General features: G+C 46.0%; 1 protein-coding gene across 4 annotated transcripts in view; it reads left to right on the top strand.

Moving 5' to 3' along the window:
* Positions 1-13,853, top strand: part of POC1A (POC1 centriolar protein A) — a 39,717-nt gene extending 25,864 nt beyond the window's left edge. For all 4 annotated transcript variants that reach the window (XM_083429476.1, XM_083429477.1, XM_083429475.1 and 1 more), the window contains 3 exons: positions 39-98; positions 8,629-8,781; positions 13,564-13,853. In XM_083429476.1, coding sequence (XP_083285602.1) covers positions 39-98; positions 8,629-8,781; positions 13,564-13,662 — 312 coding nt within the window. In that variant the 3' untranslated portion in view covers positions 13,663-13,853. The remainder of the gene's footprint in view (positions 1-38; positions 99-8,628; positions 8,782-13,563) is intronic.
* The last annotated feature ends 5,600 nt before the right edge of the window (positions 13,854-19,453 follow it).

Here is a 19,453-nt window from a genome sequence, read left to right as displayed (position 1 = left end):
GCAGAATAACACAACCCTCTTGGATTCCTTGCTTGTAGAAACCAATGGATACTGGCAGTAGAGAGATTCAGAAATCTGGAATTTACAGACAAGAAAAGGTAAGTGAAACCAAACATCTCTGTAGGGTATTTTTCCTGTTACTGTGATGAGTAGAGGCAAGCCTTCACAAGTATTTTGACAGAGCTTTGTCACAGCTTCACTTATTGACTTTGACAGAAACACACTTTGTGAGCTGTGGAAAATGATAATCAAATGTCCGCTCTGAGCTGGTTCGCATGTAATGCTAAGACATGGTTTTAGCACTACCTACATAAGCTAGAATGAGATCAAGCAAAGCCTGAAAATTGCATACGGCCCCCTCTCTATCCTGCTACACAGCCAGAAGGAAGACTTACGTAGACTTTTTTCCAGCTTCCACAAATACTATCATTGTCTATGACCTAGACATAGTGGTTTAAAGCAAACATCTCAAACAACTACATTATAACCCATGGCTTGAAGTTAGCCTGTATTGAAACTTCCATGGGTTTGTTTTGAACCATCATCTTTGCTTCAGATGCAACAAGAAGCCAGGATTTGTGGAAACTGAAAGTAAACACTGTCAAAGTCTTTCCCTAGCATTGAGGAAAAGAGAGAAGAGGGGATTGCGTGGCAATACCCGCCCTCTCCCACAGATGTAGAAATAAAGACACGGACACAATAATATAAGGTTAATTGGGCGTAAATGGCCACAACTTTATTGATTACAGGTAAGAGAGGTATTGGCTTTAGGCATTGGCCCCTAACTTTCAAACCGGTCTAACCGGGAAGGGTTAAGCACCAACAGGGGGAGCCCCCCGAGATGTACATCCGTAGGCGCCCCCCCAGGGGTTACCGCTCGGGGGCGCGCTTTAGGCCCTAGCCTCCGTAGGTTTCGGACGAGGCGACGCCCCTCGGAGTCCTTTAACGAACTACCCTTCATGATGTGGGGGAGGTGATGGCGCTCCTCCCCCCGTCCTCATATGCATAACAATACCCCACCAATGCCTAACCGCCACCGAGCTGAAGCTCGCCGCCAATACCCTCAGACCTGTAACCAATCCCTGATCCCTTGAAAGATATCCGCCAACCATAAGCCATTGCCGGCATCAGAAAGATACACGCCATCCCCACGGTAGAGTGCCTCGTTGCTGAACTGTATACCTGGGTGCGTGATGACCCGACCACCCATCGCAGCCAATCTGCGTGCAACCGAGCGCACTAAAAGCCTTCTGGCCTTACTGACAGCCACCTGACTCGTGGCGTCCCTTCAACAGCGCCTCTCCAGCAAAGAGGACCATAAGATAGACCGGGTTGGATATGCTTCCTGCACCCGACCACCCATCGCAGCCACTCTGCGTGCAACCGAGCGCACTAAAAGCCTTCTGGCCTTACTGACAGCCACCTGACTCGTGGCGTCCCTCCAACAGCGCCTCTCCAGCAAAGAGGACCATAAGATAGACCGGGTTGGATATGCTTCCTGCACCCGACCACCCATCGCAGCCACTCTGCGTGCAACCGAGCGCACTAAAAGCCTTCTGGCCTTACTGACAGCCACCTGACTCGTGGCGTCCCTCCAACAGCGCCTCTCCAGCAAAGAGGACCATAAGATAGACAGGGTTGGATACGCTTCCTGCACTTTCTCCAGGTCCCTAATAATGTTCCACATCAGATCGACCCCTTTTCTGTATGCCAGGTCGTTCCCGCCCAGTTGGATAACGAGCGCCTCAGGCGGGCCCTCAACTGCCATCTTGTTTGACACCATTGGGAGGAATTCCTCCCAGCGCATCCCCCGTCGGGCCACCCAAGAAATTTTAACATTACTTGGGAGGTGCAACTCGGCCCGCCGGCCCATAGTGCTCAATCTCAATCTCGCCCAGTGGACGATGCTGTGCTCCACAATCCACAGACGAACCGTCCCAGCACCTGAAATAATAAAGCAAGAGAGGCGGGTCAGGGGGGGAGCGTGAGGAAAGGCGGGGGGAATTCAACGCGGCTTCCGGATGTATCCTTTATACGCATTCGTTATACGCATTCGATTTCCACCGGCCAAGGTCCATTATACACTCGGCCGGTAACCCCATGTGCACAGCGGTGGTAGCAGCCCCAATGCAGAAGGAATGTGCTGCGAACTCCTCGGGTGGGAGCCCTAAGGCTGCGATCGCCTTGCGCATAACCCTCGTGAACTGGTGTTTGGACAAGCAGGACCCGTCCGCATGTATTAAGAAAGGTCCCCCAATTTTTGGCCTCAATGCCGGTCTCGGGCCTTGCCTTGATTTACCGTCTGGCATCTCGACGCGCAGTTTGCAGGCGTGTTTGGGGACGGTTATGCTCACCCCCGCCCTGTGGCGTCGCGCCGGCTGTGGATGTGGAGGGCCCAGCTAGGCCCTGCTGACTGGAAGTGGTATCCGGAATGCAATCTTGAGACAATTCAACTATATTAGGGGTTGGGGCCGCTGTAGGCCCACATTGCGCGTAAAAATTTTGAATAGCCGAAAACAGTTGAACCAGGGCTCGGGGGTTGCCCTGCGCGGCAGGCAGTAAGGCCCCATTCGCCTGCGCTGACTGTGCTGAACCCCTGTTCACCATGTCAATTTTAAATTGTGACAGAGAGTGAGCGTGAGAGTACTGAGTATGTATTGGTGTATTTATTTATTTATTTATTTATTGATGCTGTTGGAAGAATAGAGTGAATGTGATCTACAGCTCCAACGCTGCCTCACTACGTTTATTGCTGCAGCAGGAGGAAGAGTTTGGATTTGATATACCACTCTGTCACTGCCGTGGTATTGATAATTGCGCAGCAGGGAGAAGAGTTTGGATTTGATATGTTAGCCCAACACTGCTTCAAGCAGCCTCGGCGCCACTTGAGCTCTCACTCCACCTATCCCCTCAACGCCCACACCCTGCGAAGAGCAGTGTGTGTATATCAGTAACACGACTTGTGTTTCTCTAATTTTCTATTCCTATTATTTCTATTTTTTAAGATATATATATATATATATATATATAATTTTATTTATTTATTTATTTATTTATTTATTTATGCACTTATTTATTATTACTATTAATTATTACTATTATTTATATGTTTATTCAATGAGATTATACGCTTATTTATTTATTTATTATGTATCTGTCCCCTTAATGTTTATTGGTTAGGGTTACTTCCCAATGTCAACCAATAAATAAATGTACTTATAATACAGTATGGCTAGTTTTAAACCGAAACAGTTGCTATCCTCAGCGAAAACAGCGGCACCAGGAGGACGAATGCACAATGCTGTGCCCGATTATCCAAACACGTACCCCCATGTTTCCTGTAAGAAAATTGACAGAACAGGCCATTGCTATACCACAGGAACTATGCACGGTGAAGTATGCATCGTTCGATCAAGCGGTTAAGTTAGTCATAGGCAGAAAGGTTGTAATTGTAAGCATGAGCCCTACCTCTTGAGTGCTTTTGTGTAGCTGGAATGTGCCCTTAAAACATCACGATGCCTCTTGCATTATGGGATGCTAGGAGGATCTAGGAGTCTTGGTTGACCACAAACTTGACATGAGCCAACAGTGTGACGCGGCAGCTAAAAAAGCCAATGCAATTCTGGGCTGCATCAATAGGAGTATAGCATCTAGATCAAGGGAAGTAATAGTGCCACTGTATTCTGCTCTGGTCAGACCTCACCTGGAGTACTGTGTCCAGTTCTGGGCACCACAGTTCAAGAAGGACACTGACAAACTGGAACGTGTCCAGAGGAGGGCAACCAAAATGGTCAAAGGTCTGGAAACGATGCCTTATGAGGAACAGCTAAGGGAGCTGGGCATGTTTAGCCTGGAGAAGAGGAGGTTAAGGGGTGATATGATAGCCATGTTCAAATATATAAAAGGATGTCACATAGAGGAGGGAGAAAGCTTGCTTTCTGCTGCTCCAGAGAAGCGGACACGGAGCAATGGATCCAAACTACAAGAAAGAAGATTCCACCTAAACATTAGGAAGAACTTCCTGACAGTAAGAGCTGTTTGACAGTGGAATTTGCTGCCAAGGAGTGTGGTGGAGTCTCCTTCTTTGGAGGTCTTTAAGCAGAGGCTTGACAACCATATGTCAGGAGTGCTCTGATGGTGTTTCCTGCTTGGCAGGGGGTTGGACTCGATGGCCCTTGTGGTCTCCTCCAACTCTATGATTCTATGATTCTATGATTCTCCCGAGGATCTGTCATTGGACCCAGGGACACGTAGACTGTAATTATGTGTGAGGATGCATAAATGGATTGCTACCCAAATGTGGAACCCTAAATAAGGAGGGCAAAGTACAAGGGAGCACAACCAAGCTCCCCAGGAGCCCTTAAGCACTTTTACAATTAAACAAGTGAATTAAATATAGCCTTAGAACTAGCAGATCTACTTTTAAATATATAGAAAGGCTTATTTAAAAGTGAGTACATTTATTTAAAGTACTCACTATTTGTGAAGAGGCCGCAGTGACCATGGGCCAGAATTGTTGGTAAAAGGTTTCAAAAGCAGAAGAGACACTGACTAGGCCTGTGGGTTGCAGGGCACAGGAGGCTACCCTGACCCATCTCGGACACAGGACATCACTGTTGAATCATTGGCTACTCTCAGCACTGCCGCGGTGGCCGCGGATGCCGGGGCGGTCCACCACGTTAGGTGGCGTATCCGGGATGCATTCTTGGGTGAGCGCCAGAGTTGCCGCTGCCACCTGGTCTGCGGGCTTATATTGCCTATAAAATGTCAAAAAGGCATTGAAAAACTGTGCCAAAGCCTGAAGGTTACTAGACACTACGAAGGCCTGAGGCCCCTCTTCCCTTGTGCCCCCCCCCCAGATATAGCGGCATTATGCTGGTTCTCTTGAGGAGACATAGTTTGATATCCTTAATTAGCCTGGTACAGTAAAAACAACGCCAACTAGCTTGAATTATATGCGTGAGCTGCAAGCAATTACACGGTAGTTCAGTATTGTCTTCACTGGTAAGTTTAAAGGACCCAAAGATGCCTAACCAATCTCCAACAAATTGTATTTAGCTGCAAACAATATCGCCGTAGCTCAGTATTATCCGCACCAGATAGCAGTCCAAAATACCAGCACATACCTGAAAGTAATGTATTTAGAGGAATACTGAGTCTATAATAGACAGAAGAGAACCTTTGAGAAGGTGAGCAGCTATGTAGCAACCTAGAGGTAGAATTATAAATTGTAACCCAGCAATACAGCAATGAAAAATGATAAATTAATAGTAATAATAATAATAAATTTTATTTATATCCCGCCCTCCCCAGCCGAAGCCGGGCTCAGGGCGGCTAACAACAATCAAATAAAACAATCAAATAATCCAACATTCTAAAAACTTATGCGACAACCTATAAGCAAAGTGAAGCTCCCAAGAGCCCTTAAGCACTATTATCAAAATCAACCAAATGAATTAAATTGCCAGATTAAATATATACTTATAAACTAACTGATGAAATACCAGAAAGATGAACGTAGAAGAGACATGAGCTATTTACCTTAGATTCCCTATAAACTTGTATGCAAAGCTTGCAAGAGATTGTGGGCGAAGAAGCCCTTTAATAGATCAAATGATATAAAACCCGGACCTCTTTTCCCTTATAACTATGAATTGACTATACCAAATTATAAAACTTTATGCCTAGGTAGAGAGTAAATGACACAGCCCCACAAAGCACCGCAAGCTGAATGAAATAATTTGACTTCCATATACTGTGCACTAATGCTTCAATTTAATTTAAATGAGTTTCGTAAATTCCCAGAATGAAATTCTTAAGAGTGTAAGTATAAACCAAAGCAGTCAAATTAATTAGAGGATATTAATTCTACGATCAGCCTAGCCAGAGACACTGTATCCAGCTCTATACTGTACAAGCTTATGCACCAAGAGGAGGGGCTCCCTGCAGCCCCTTGTGCACTCTTATTTAAGGTAGGCTCTTTTAATAATTGCGCTATCATCCTTTGTTTATATTGCTTATGTTTATGTCCTTTGTTTATATTGCTTTGCATTTAAAACCAACGAGAAAGTGCGGGGCACTCGAGAAGGAGATAGCTCCCACGTGGTTTTGCCTCTCCTAAAATGGCTGCCGCCGCAAGGCCACGTGGGCAATCAAAATGGCGGCCGTAATGCGTTCCCATTGCCTAGCGCGAAAACACTACGCTAGCCCTTTAACACGGAAAAAATTCCGCAGCCTCAAGAGCCAAACCTGCAGGCATTCCCCACGTACCCCTTATGGACGTTAATTATCTCCCTGGTTTTCTCGCCGGTAAGGCTTAAAAGGGAGGGTTTGTAAAATTTCTTCCCACGTGGAATGCCTATAGTAAAATGGCGGCCGCCCGGAATGCCGCATGGGCGGATGGAATGGCGGCCGGGGCGCGCTGGTTGCCCGGCAACGGCGCAGCAGCTTCCGACGCTTTCCAAGTCTAAACTTCCGCGCGAAAATAAAACATCCTGTAGAGGAAGCGATGCCCTGCGGAAGCCCCTCACCCCCTCAAGCATGCTGCAGAAATGATTATTTAACAAGTAATTCTGCCCCTCACCCCGGCAGGAAACAAACACAACCGGCACAACACACAGCCCACTCTCCTCCCGCAGCTGCCGTTCTGCCTAATTGCACCACGCTCCCCTGCACAAACCCCTAGCTAAAACCTGAAGCCCCAACAGCAAAACCTGATTGGATGGGTGCGCTGCGTCCTCCGAACGGCCGAGGAAATAAGGAAGAGGAGCCAAACGTTCTTCCTTGAGCTCCTTGCAGAACAGGCAGTCAGCAGCCGAGAGCACCAGAAAAAGCTCCACAGAGCTGAATAACTTCCTCTGAAGGGGGCATGCAGCAGCAGGCACGGCAAGCTCCTGAGGGCAGGGAACTTGCACTGAAACACACAGAGCTCCCTGCAAAACTGTAGACGTGAAAGAGATGCTGGAAGGAAAGCACACAAACACACACAGTGATTTTAGCTCAATTACAGCAACTGGAATGGAGCGCAAAGGGGGGAAACCCTCAGAAGGAGAAAACCCCCAAATTGGTTTCAGCTCCAACTAGAGATAACAACTCCTGAAAATCAAGCAGTTTAGAAATCAAGCAACACCAGCAGCGAATGCTGGAAATTCTCAGTAAAAGAAAGGGAGCTTTTCTGTGAAGCTACAGCATATTCCACGAGGTGCCCTGCAGCTCAGGAACAAAGGCAACAAGGAAGCAAGGCAGGAACGCTCCAGGCAACGCAGATAAGATCAAAATCCGGTGGCTGGCGAGCAGAGAAAGGGGCGAGCCAGGGCTGCCCCGACCTTAAATTCACCTGGTGGGACTGCCCCCCCCCGCCAGCCGATTGGCTGGCCCGGGAGGAGGTGCATATTAATGGGACTAGGAGGAATCCCTGACTCCCGCGGGGCTTTCCTGCCCCCGCGAGACTGTAGTCGCGGGACGGCAGCCCGCAACCCCACCCCCTCTCTAGGTCGGGAGTGGCTTTGTGCAAGACTGAGGCAGCACATGAGTCTTTGTAGCCCATGCATGTAGCTGAACTATGACTTAGCCTTCAGTGAGTTACGGACCTATGCGTGCTTGTAGTGAACATTAGAATACTTGAAGGGCAGGCTTCTGCCTGCAAGTGTGATTAATAAAATCTTAGAGGCCCTAGATGTCTCCTTTGCTGCAGGAATAAATCTCCTGTTATGGTGGAAACAGTGCAAATGCTCTTCTTCCCTTTTGTGGGAAATAGCCCTATGCTAGGATTTGAACCTGCATTTTTCCAAATTCCACATTCGTTGTAGATGGACTCTCCTGGCCTGTGCACCTGACAAGAAACACTGAGGAATTATTGAAAGAGAATGTTGTATGTGGATTGAGCTAGAAAGGATGGCCAAGTATCCAGTAGGCTAGGAAAAGACTGTGCTGTTATTTAATAAACACACACTTTACATTGCATTTTGAGTTATATTCATCTAAAGGTGCAAAATATCAACTGAAGTGCCTTGGGGTGTGAGAAATGTTCCTCCCCTGACATCAAATTGAGGAGCCAAGGGCTTCTAAATTTCTTGATGAGTATAAAAATATCAGTTGTCTGCTCTTTCTTTTGATTCTCTGGTTATATTTCACTTTTATACAGTCATACCTCGTGTTGCGTTAGGTTCATATTGCGTCTTTTCGGCTTGTGAACGCGGCAAACCCAGAAGTGTATACTTTCGGGTTTTGCTGTGCGCGCAAAAGTGGCACTTTACTTATGGACTTTTTGGGGTGCGAATGGCACCCCGGAATGGATCAAGTCGGTAACTAGAGGTACCACTATACTTACTTTAATTGAAAGATAAATGCTGCACTGGGAAAGGGTGGGTGGGGATGGCTTACGGGCAGAATGTCTGTGTTGCTGATCACTACTAAGTAGCTTTCATGGCCACCATGCACAAATTGGAAGGTGTCAGGAGTACAGCTGCAGTACAGTGACTTGAGCAGCCTCCCTTCTCCGAATTTCTGATGCACATGATCCTTAACTGTGTATTTCACTTGAGCTGATGTCTCTCTCCACTAGCCTCCACCTACCCACTCCGCCAATTTTCATTGAATATGGTAAGCAATTTTTTTTTCATCCTCTAGCAATCAGAGATGGATTTTGCAGAAGTTCCGGATAAACATATTCAAGAAACTGAAACAGCAGAATCCGCCAGAAGACAACATGAACAAATTGACAAGGCTGGTCTTGCCAGCACCCTCCAGCATATTGTGGGACAGCTGGATGTTCTCACTCAGGTATGCAATACTTTCAGGAGTCTCCATGAAACCTTGAATAGGGTCATAAAACTTCTACATTTCCTCCCATTATTTGTTGATAGAGCAGGTATTAAAAGGAATTACCGTATTTTTCGCCCTATAGGACGCACCGTCCCATAAGGCGCACCTAGTTTTTTGGGGGGGAAATAAAGGAAAAAAATTATTTCCCCCCCAGGCGCGGGGTTGGGGAAGCCCGAGCTTCCCCCGACCCCAGCCCCCAAACAGGCAGCTCTCTGCAAGCCGTGGGAGCCCAGTGCTGGCTCCCGCTGCTAGCGGAGAGGTCCGCGAAGCCTGGGCGCGCTGAGCTCAGCGCGCGCAGGCTTCGGCATGCAGGCACCTCTCCGCCAGCAGCGGGAGCGCTCCCGCTGCTCGCGGAGAGGTCCGCGAAGCCTGGGCGCGCTGAGCTCAGCGCGCGCAGGCTTCGGCATGCAGGCACCTCTCCGCCAGCAGCGGGAGCGCTCCCGCTGCTAGCGGAGAGGTCCGCGAAGCCTGGGCGCGCTGAGCTCAGCGCGCGCAGGCTTCGGCATGCAGGCACCTCTCCGCCAGCAGCGGGAGCGTTCCCGCTGCTAGCGGAGAGGTCCGCGAAGCCTGGGCGCGCTGAGCTCAGCGCGCGCAGGCTTCGGCATGCAGGCACCTCTCCGCCAGCAGCGGGAGCGTTCCCGCTGCTAGCGGAGAGGTCCGCGAAGCCTGGGCGCGCTGAGCTCAGCGCGCGCAGGCTTCGGCATGCAGGCACCTCTCCGCCAGCAGCGGGAGCGTTACCGCTGCTAGCGGAGAGGTCCGCGAAGCCTGGGCGCGCTGAGCTCAGCGCGCGCAGGCTTCGGCATGCAGGCACCTCTCCGCCAGCAGCGGGAGCGCTCCTGCTGTTTGCGGAGAGGTCCGCGAAGCCTGCATTCGCCCCATAGGACGCACCCAGATTTCCCCTTCATTTTTGGAGGGGAAAAAGTGCGTCCTATAGGGCGAAAAATACGGTACTACTTGAGACTTTTCCTTGAAATGGATGCCTTGAAATGGAATATCCCAAAATATATTCTCAACCGATTCTTCTTTGATGTATCTTAAGTCCTTTTCTACTTGTCTAGTCCGCAAATAAAGAGAGGAAATGTTGTATCTTATAATTCAGCATGTGTGTGCTTCCTATCAGCCCAAGTTTTATTTGATTTAGCATTGGGGCCAAATGGTGAGGCATGGCCCATGAGACCCTAGGAATAGTGTTCATGGCAAACCAAACATTTGTATTGAACTTCACAAATGACAGCTTGTGTGTTTTCTCTTATAAGGGCATTATCTTAGTAAAGGGAAAAAAACGTCATGTGTGGCTGGCCCCATTTGGAAGGTTGCGAGGCATGGCTTCGTAGTATCACCAGCTTCCTCTAAATTATAAAATGGGATATTGTGCTCAGAATAGTTTCTCTCTTTGGCAGACAAAGACTCTCCGCTTCTAGTTGTCATTGGTATGCAGCTAGCTTTATTCTAATTCCGTTGCTTTATTTGAATTCTGCATCTGGGGAGGTCTATTCAATACTCAAAAAATAGAATGCACAGTTCTTCAAAAATGAACTCAGTTCATGTTTATTGTGTGTTTAATTGTGGTGTTTTTGTGTTGTGAGCTTTGCACCAGGATGGCAGGATAGAATTTTTTTAAAAATTAAGATTCACTGGCCTATTCTCAAACCACTGTGGTGGACGACTCCAGTTGCGGCCAGTGGCGATACTGTGGAATAGTCCGCTTCCTACTGAGACAAAAGTGTCAAGTGGCGTTTCTGTGTACATGAGAACAGCAGGACTGTTTTTATTCTGTTAAGTAGCTTCCATCTGCCAGACACTAATTATTTAGGAATGATGAGGATGGAGTGGTATTACATCCTGCACAGCAAGGTGTTCATATGCAGCCTTGCTTCTTTTTGCACTTTAGCTGAAGTGTTCATTTTGTCAGCAGCCTCTGTCTTGTTCTAGCTTGCTGAATGGGCGCTCCCTGACAAGTCAAGCATATATCTCAAACCCCACAGCGATTGAGTGAGTTGGTGGACGATTACATTAAAGAGACTTAAGTCCACCGGTCCTGGTCTCTGCAATTGCTAAATACAGTAGCATTATCATGAGATCTTTCTTGCTTGGAGTTATCAACCAGGAGGCTTGTCCAGATAAAGTTTCCTGGAAGAATGCGGAACTGGAAATTCAGTGGCCCAGAGATTACAGTTGAGTGTTTCCAAGTGGTTATAGTCCTTGGCCAGCTTGCTAGTGCTGCTGCTGCCAGGGAAGCCTGCCAGAGGAGCCCTCTGTTGAGCATTCCTGGCAGTAGCAGCACTCCAGGAAAACAACATGATGTTGGGGGAACATTGTGGGAAACCAAAATGGCAGGTCCCAGTTGCTCAGACTGTATTTGTGACAGCAGTTTGAAACGGCTATTGTCCCACCTTGCCTTTATAAAAAAGAACAAAGCTGCTGATGCCAGAGAATTGACTTTAGACAAACAGAAGTTGATAGGTAGGGGTGTTTGTGTGTGGCATCTCAGAGTAACAGTACTTCCTTCTGACAGGTTAATGTAGCAGAATGGTTCCCTTCTTATTGAACGTCTTGTTTCTTGGGTCATGTTCTAACCACCGGCAGCCACTAGGGCATTGGAATTGTTAGTTATGATCTGGAAGTCTCCAGTTCAGACCTTAGCTCAGCCTCTCCCCTCTCCATTCTGTAATACAAGGATGATATTATTGGCCTACCGTACAGGGTGTTTCTGATGATTACTGAGAGTGTATATGATACAATGCTTGAAGGAAGTGTTGTATAAATACTAAATGTACTGGGTAAATGATCTTTCACACTTCTTTTACAGTTCCTTCATCAGTACTTACAACGGCATTAAATGTGAATATATAGGCCTCAACTTGTATTCTGTTTTGAACCTTTAAAAACCATATTAACTGCACAAATTCACACCTGGTACTTATTGGAGATTTCTTACTATGGTATTCCTTTGGACAGTGCCATAAAAGAACCAGCAGAGGGCCCTAATACCCAACACGCTGTACTGAAAGATACATGTTTAGCTTTATATACATGTGCCTTCTATATTTGAACTTCAGGGTCAGGTTCTAATGTGATTGCTTTTAATATGTGCCTTTCTCACCCATAAGAGGCTTCAGATGGATTAAGGAGGCTGTTATTGCTGGATGCCTTAATTGGTCCTCTAATATTACATATCCGCAAACATCATTCAGCTCATCTTGCAAAATATTCTTCCCCCAGGCTTTACAACACACAATGAAGTAGCAGTTTGCTATCTATTGAAGGGTGACAGCGGCCAGTTTTAGGTTGTATATGACTGGTGATTCTTTGGCTTATAATACTTTCACTGTATAGAGATACCTGTAAAAACCAGTTGTCAGCATCCTGTGACCAAGAAACGGAACCCAGGGAATGGCTAGGCAGATCTGGGTTGATTCTCACTTGCTCCCATTCTTCTGCTTTAAGTCTGTGTGGGGCACACTTAAGAGGAGGCAAGCTCTCCTGTCAATCCAAGCACCAGGATTGCTGGCAAGCGAGACCCAAGGCTAGCTAGCCCTGTTACCACCCCAAGGTTGTCTCTCAGTGTTTAATAATTTCTTTTTAAAAAATTCTTTAATTTTTTTTTATTACTCTTGCTTTTCTGTCATATAACTGAATTGCTAGCATTCATTCCTATGGGACAGATTAGAGCACCACATGGGGAGGAAGAACCTGCCAGTCACTCCTGATGTGGCTGGAGTGGCCTCCACGATGGTTAGCCCGTGGAAAGGGAGCCCACCCTCCTTCCCAGGTCATTCAGTCATTATAGAGTTCTCTCCTTGCCCCACCCTGGCCAAAGAAACTACCTCCCCATGCCAGACAAAAATCCAAGATTTGACAGCTGAGTTGGTAGAGCATGAGGCTCTGAATCTCAGGGTCGTGGGTTCAAGCCCCATGTTGGGCAAAAGGTTCCTGCATTGCAGGGGGTTGGACTAGATGTCCCTAATGGTCCCTTCCAACTCTAGGAGTTCTAGGATTCTATGAAAGGGCATGACCTTTCATCCCAGGAAACACAATTCCTGATTGGGGAATGGGGGTATATCTGTTGTTGGCTTTGTCGTCTTGAGGGCTGCAGTCTATATTTGCTTGGGGAACGAGGACACCAGCCCTGTTTTCACCCCTTGCTGTGCTTGATGCAGTAATGTCAATGAATGGGAGTGTACAGGTTGGCTGTGTGGTGGGGGAATTCTCCCTGCCTTCCCTGTGGCTCAGACCCAGTCGTCCTTTAGTTAGTGTACAGTAAAAGCCAGACATTCTTTCACACAGTGGCTTTTTTCAGCGGGACAATATTATGGCAAATCCTTTAAATTAAGGTTATTTTTCTCGGTCGGGAATTAATTGTGGCATGAAATAGTGGAGAGCAGCAGGGAAATGATCTGCAGGGAAATAATTCCCTCCCCCTGGTCACCCCCCCCAAAAAGTCTGCGTCTAAAATTGAAAATAACAAGCTGCTTTGCTCCCATGTTGTGCCAGCATCCTACATCTCAAAAGTAGACATTTTAAGTTCTGTTGTGTGATTGTTATTATTCTCTTTGGAAGGCTGTTTGGTAAGGCAGCAAAACAGCCCGCAATGCATAAATAGAAGATGTTCTACACACCCTGATCCTGGGCATATTTGCTCAGAGTGAAGTCCCACTGAGTTCAGCTTTGTCCCAGGTGGTAGGTTTGCATGCTAAGGTTTTCCAACACCTTTCAGCTGTTGCCTTTCTCCTTTTGCAGACTGTTTCCATTCTAGAACAAAGATTAACATTAACTGAAGACAAGCTGAAGGAGTGCCTTGAGAATCAACAGAAGATTGCTCAAAGTAAATCCAACTGAGTTTGCTGGGGAACTGACGGCAGCCAGCATTTTTTGTGTGTGTGTGTGCGCGCGTGTGCACATTCTCAGCATATATTGTGTGACTAATTTGTAAAGTGAAAACATTTCCTTTTTTATTAGAATGAATTGTACAGCTTAATAGTGTCTGTAAATACATACTTTTTTTCATATTAAACTTTCTTACTAACGATGGTCATTTGTGATACTTGGCTTTACTACCCCGATTCGCATTTCCAGGTGTTGAGGAGTTGTTCATTTTTAAAGTAACACTGGCTTTGCTTCTCAGAGCAGCTCTGTTAAGAATTAAGACAGCCTCGTTTTGGAAATGACAAGCTTCTGGAACCTTTGTCGTAGACTTCTTGAAATTGTGTGTGTGTGTGTGTGTGTGTGCGCATCTGAAAACAGTGTGGGAGTTTCCCTTCAGACAGAGATTTCCCAAAGCACTAGAGGAAGAGGAGGAAGAGGACTCCGCTCCAAATGTTCTGCAAGCATTTCAAGCAGAAATGTGACTCCCTTCTGGGAGATACTGCTAAAAAGCTTCCTCTTAACATTTGAACGTTACCTGCACAAAGCAGTCCTGCTATGTAGGATCTTTATACATCTCTTACAGTTCATTGAAGCAGAAAATAACACATGAAGCACTCAGAGTCAGATCCAGAATGGTTTCCATTTTTTTTGGAACATTAGCTAAGTAATGTCAGATGCCTTGTCTATTTTTCTACATGTGTTTTGTGTAGTCCGTGCCAGCTTTGCATGCATGTTCATGATCATAGATTTCTTTTGCCATGAGTATACTTATATTCCTGGTAGATAACCCCCCCCCCATCACCTTTGCATACATTGGAACTGTGGCGTGGGAGACCTTGCAGTGCAGCTTTTTCGCACAGTGCAAGGATGACACAAAAAGCCCTGGGTCGTGTGAAGGGAGTCCCAAGACATGGCTCCCTGCCAGATTATTGTTGCCCCTCCTAGAAGTTGGGGCAAAGCTGGCATAGGAAGGAGCCTGATGGTGAATTTCATTCATGTGATCCTAGGTGTCTGATGGTTACCTAAGCAGAATAGGAAGGGACTAGTCAGCGGTTTCACTGTTACAATAAAGGTAATCTATGTAGGGTTATTTGCCCGTCATCTTAGCTTTGGGACCTTTAGTGTTGCCGGTTTCAAAGACTGACCTGCACTGATTTCGCTCATTTTATCCCAACCCCCACCTGATCTTGTGGATAGAAATTCAAATCTCCCACTCACACTCTTTATATTTCCTAGAACCATATCTCTTCTCTGCATCCCTTTCCATGGAAGCCTGTATTGGTCTGTGTTTTGCTGAAACCTTTCTTTGGACCTTACCATTTCCACGCAGGAGGATTCTTTTAAAAAAAACCCAATTCCATAAAAAAAAACCCCACACCTCCTTTCATTAGACTTTATTCCCACCATCTCAGAAAGTCTGTTAAGAAACTACAGGTTATTTTGCTTCCTGGCTTGAAATAAAATAAGGGGAGGGAGAAGATTTGTTCCCTGCTTGGTTTTTGAAAGCCATTTTTGTTGTTGTGTTGTTTTGGAAACATTTTACCCAGGGGTTTCTTGCCCATTACGGGAAGCGGGTCAAGGAGGAAGCAGGGGTGGTTTGGGACTGCATGAGTTCCAGATGTGAGAATAACTTGGCATCTTCCCATGGCAAATGCTTTTTGTCCTCTGTACGTTTATAACAACGATGGGGAAAGGGCTCGAGTGAGTTAGGCTTTCTCCTTTGCCATTTGCATAATGTGCAAGAAGCCGCCTTGCTTGCAGGAGTGGTTTTCGCATCTTTCCCTCTGGAGTTCCCTGTATGGAAACACCTTTTTGCAATGCAGTCCTGTGTGCTTGGGGTCCTTCTTTAGTAGGGGAGAGAGAGAGAAAGTATGTACTGCGGCAGAACTTTTAAACAGAATGTTCTTATCCAGGGGAGCTATAAATACACTCTCACTCCTTGTATTTAGCTCTTCTTCCTGACAATGAAACAGCTGTTGTGATCATCTTGTAGAAAACGGCTGGTGCAGGAAGCAATGGAATAGATGGTTGAGGGGGTGTATGTTGCAAATTCCAGGGTTAAACGTTCCAAGAGTTGAGAGCGGATCGTTTAAGGGAATTGCTCTGGGTGGCTGGTCCGGGAGGAGCTGACAAAGGGTTAAGGATCTGCGAGGCAATCACTAAGCCAAGTTCCTAAAAAAAGCAGTTTAATATGTTGCTATTAGGTTTGCCAAACATATGACCTCACTAAAAATTTAGTAACAGCTCTTTTTATTCAGATTGGTCCCTGGGGAAGCTACATATGCCAGAGGGCTGAAGCAAAGGGAATTTTTGGCTGTTACGGGCATGGAACATGTTAAAACATACTCTGACACTGTGAAAAATAGCAGTCTCTAAGCAATGCCCACTTTTCTTCCTGTCTGGGAGTTTAAATTAAAGCAACATCACGGTTAATTCATAATTATATTGGCAGAAAGGTGCAGCGCTATGAGAGTGACTGTAGGGCTATATATAGGTCAGCTGTCCAGCACAAATTGGCTTCTTTCACAGTGACTATGTTTGTTAAGACCAATCCTAACCCCACTTAAGTGGGAGTAAGCCCATTGAATCCGAAAGGACTTTTGAGTAGCCAGGTTTGCAGCCTGAGTCTGTAGAACGTACCCACAGTTTTTAATATTGATAGTTGTACATCTTATTTTTGCTTTTAATTAACCTCTGAAATGGCACAAACGTTTTTTTATCATGTGTTATTCACTGACATGATTTCATTCACAACTGATTACGAGATAGCAGAGCTTTCCCAGGCTATTCTGAAAATTCAGCATATAGGAAGCTTTCTCCTATTTTTCAAACATATCAAATAATGTTTGTGGGTTAGGCACACACGTTCTGTGACTCCTACCTTTTCACCGGATCATTCAGTTTTGTTTATAGCGGACAGCATTGGGGAAGCAGGCGAGCATGAATTTAATTCTTCTGTAATTTAGTACTGAGCACACACTACCCCCCCCCCTTTTTGACAATTTTGTTGAAGGTTTCTAACATATTAAGCACTAGAATCCAAACACATTTATAAAAAGATAATCAAAAAGAATATATTGGAAAAGAATACAGAAAAAGAAAATATAGAATACCGTATTTTTCGCACCATATGACGCAGTTTTTCCGTCTTAAAAACTAAGGGGGAAAGTCTGTGCGTCCTATGGAGCGAATGCAGGGGGGGGAGGCAGGCAGGAAAAGCCCCCAAGAGCCACACACAAGCTTCGCGCGGCTCTTGCGGGCTTTTCCCCAGGAGGGAGAAGGGACTGACGCGGCCAGTCAGTCCCTTCTCCCTCCTCTAGAAAAGCCTTGCGCAATCTCTCCAGCCGGGGGGAGGCTGCGCAAGGCTAAAGAGGAAGCCAGGGCAGTGAGCGCGATCCTCCAGATGTTTTGAGACTACAATTCCCATCATCCCTGTCCCTGTCCACTGGTCCTGCTAGCTAGGGATCATGGGAGTTGTAGGCCAAAAACATCTGAAGGGCCGAGGCTGAGGAAGCCTGATCTTGGTAGCTGCTCTGTAACAGTTATTCATGGATGTGTCCAGAGGGGCCACCACAAGTATCTCCTGGGAATGGGGCTTGGGATACGATGTACCTGCTGCTGAACTGATTGGGAACTGACCATAGTGCTATCGAATTCAAATGCAAGTGGGCAGCGGCCAAGAAAATCTATCACATTCAGTTTTTATTTCAGAGCAGGGAACTGGAGGAGATTGGCAAAAAGGCAATTGGAAGGGAAAGTCAAGAGAGTCAAATCTCTCCAGAATTCTTGGGGGTTCCTCAAAACCACAATAGTAGAAGTGTAGCTAGATGTATATTGTATTTCGGGAAAGTTGCTCCCAGGGGCTAGATGATGTCAGCATGGTTTCCTGCGTGGAGTCAAGAAAATCTGAATGGTAAGAAGGCTCCCTTTAGCAAATGGAATTATTGTCCAAATGAGGATAAAAAAAGAACACAAACTTTAGTAAAAGAAGAATACAGAACAGGGTGCAAAAAAAGAAAAAAGAAAAGACTATCAGGACCAAATTCCTAAAACAAAGCCCAACAGCGAACAATTCTTTAAATACATTAGTTACAGGCACTCAGCTTAGGAAGGTTATATAGACCTTTGAGTCAAAGGTGGGCTAATGGAGGGAAAGGAAATAGCAGAGAAGGTGAATGAATTATTTGCACCGATCCTCACAGAAGAATATAAAGCACTCCTTGGGCCCGAACTGCCTCAAGAAGGGAATATGAGGAACTGAGGCAAAAAGCGATGAAAGGCAACAAAGTTCCAGGCCTTACTGCTAAATGAAAAACTGACAAATTGCCAGATGCAGATGGCATCCACCTGACCATTCTTTAAGAACTCGAATGTGAAACTGCTCATCTAAAATAGCTACATATTGGAGGACTGGAGAATGGCCAATGTAACAGTTCTTAAAAGGGGGTCTTGAAATTATATCTTGGTTATTAAGTCTCTTCTGGTTGGGGGTAATCAGTGAGGTAGCCAAGTTTAGTGACAATACTAAATTGTTTAGGGGCATTTTCATTTATTTATTTTTAAAGGGAATTGTGAAAAGCTTGAACAATCTAAACTGGGTGAATGGGCATCAAAATGGCAAATGCAATTTAATGTAAGTGTAAAGTGTTTCACATTAGGGTAAATCCCAATTTCACAAATATGCTAAAAGGGTCTGAACAGGCAATGAAGGACCACAAATGAGATCTTGGGCTCATGGTGGATAGCTAGAAGAAGATGTCAGCCCAGTGCGCAGCAGCTGTGCAAAGGGTGAATTCCATGTTGTTTTTTATTAGTTATTAAATATACCACCCTTCATGCGGAGATCACAGCAGTCGACAACATAAAAATGCAAAATGAGAACACAAAATGCATACAAAAACAAGAGCAAGAACAAGCCAACTCTACAAACATAGGACATCATTAAGCCTGTCACACCTTTGATGGGGACAGAGTGAGTGCTCCAGCAGCTGCCATTGATAAATCCTTGGCTGCCTACACATTCTTTGGGAACGCTGTCACATATAAATGTACTTACTACATGAGTTGGCCCATTCACACTTAGCAGCATGCCAGTAATCGGCTCCTGCAGGCGTACTAATAGCCTGCTTAAGGGTACATGTGAATGGGAGAAGCCTCAGTGGTGGGCCCAGCGTGGGGTAAAGATTCGGAGTGTTGCTGCTGACCCTGATGTCTACCATATCTGTTTTCTTCCTAAATCTTGGTTTTGATCTGTGGTTTCTAATCCTGGGTGAGGATATTCCCTCCTTTCTGCCTCCCTGGACTCTCTCACCCTGACATTTCCATCTGAGAAAATGAATTGGCCTCAATGCATCTTCTAGGGCCCACATACGCGACTGCTGTTGCAATACCCTATTTTGTTTCCAAAGCTAATAATTATCTTCCAACGCCTGCATCCATCTCGGGGGTGGAGAGGCATTGCTTTAAATCATTCTTAATTGTACCATGCTGCCTGCATCCACCTCACTTTCCTCTTCCTCCTTTTCAATTCAGCCAGGAACCATCAGCATCATCCCCACCCCCACAATGGGTCACAGGAGCAGACCTGCCTGCAAAAAAAGGGTTAATGTAATACTTTTGCCATGCGGGTTGTTTGGAATGAGTTCAGCATTGCTTCACTTCCCTTTTACACTCCCTCTGTGAGTATTTTCTTAACAGCTGTCTGGGATCTGTTCCATTCAGACTTCCCCTAGTGTGGGCCTAAGAAAACATTCAGTCTGCAACT

Source organism: Podarcis tiliguerta (assembly GCF_965153285.1).
Source record: "Podarcis tiliguerta genome assembly, chromosome: 2".
Taxonomy (NCBI): Eukaryota; Metazoa; Chordata; class Lepidosauria; order Squamata; family Lacertidae; genus Podarcis; species Podarcis tiliguerta.
This window is presented reverse-complemented; position numbering and strand designations above follow the sequence as displayed.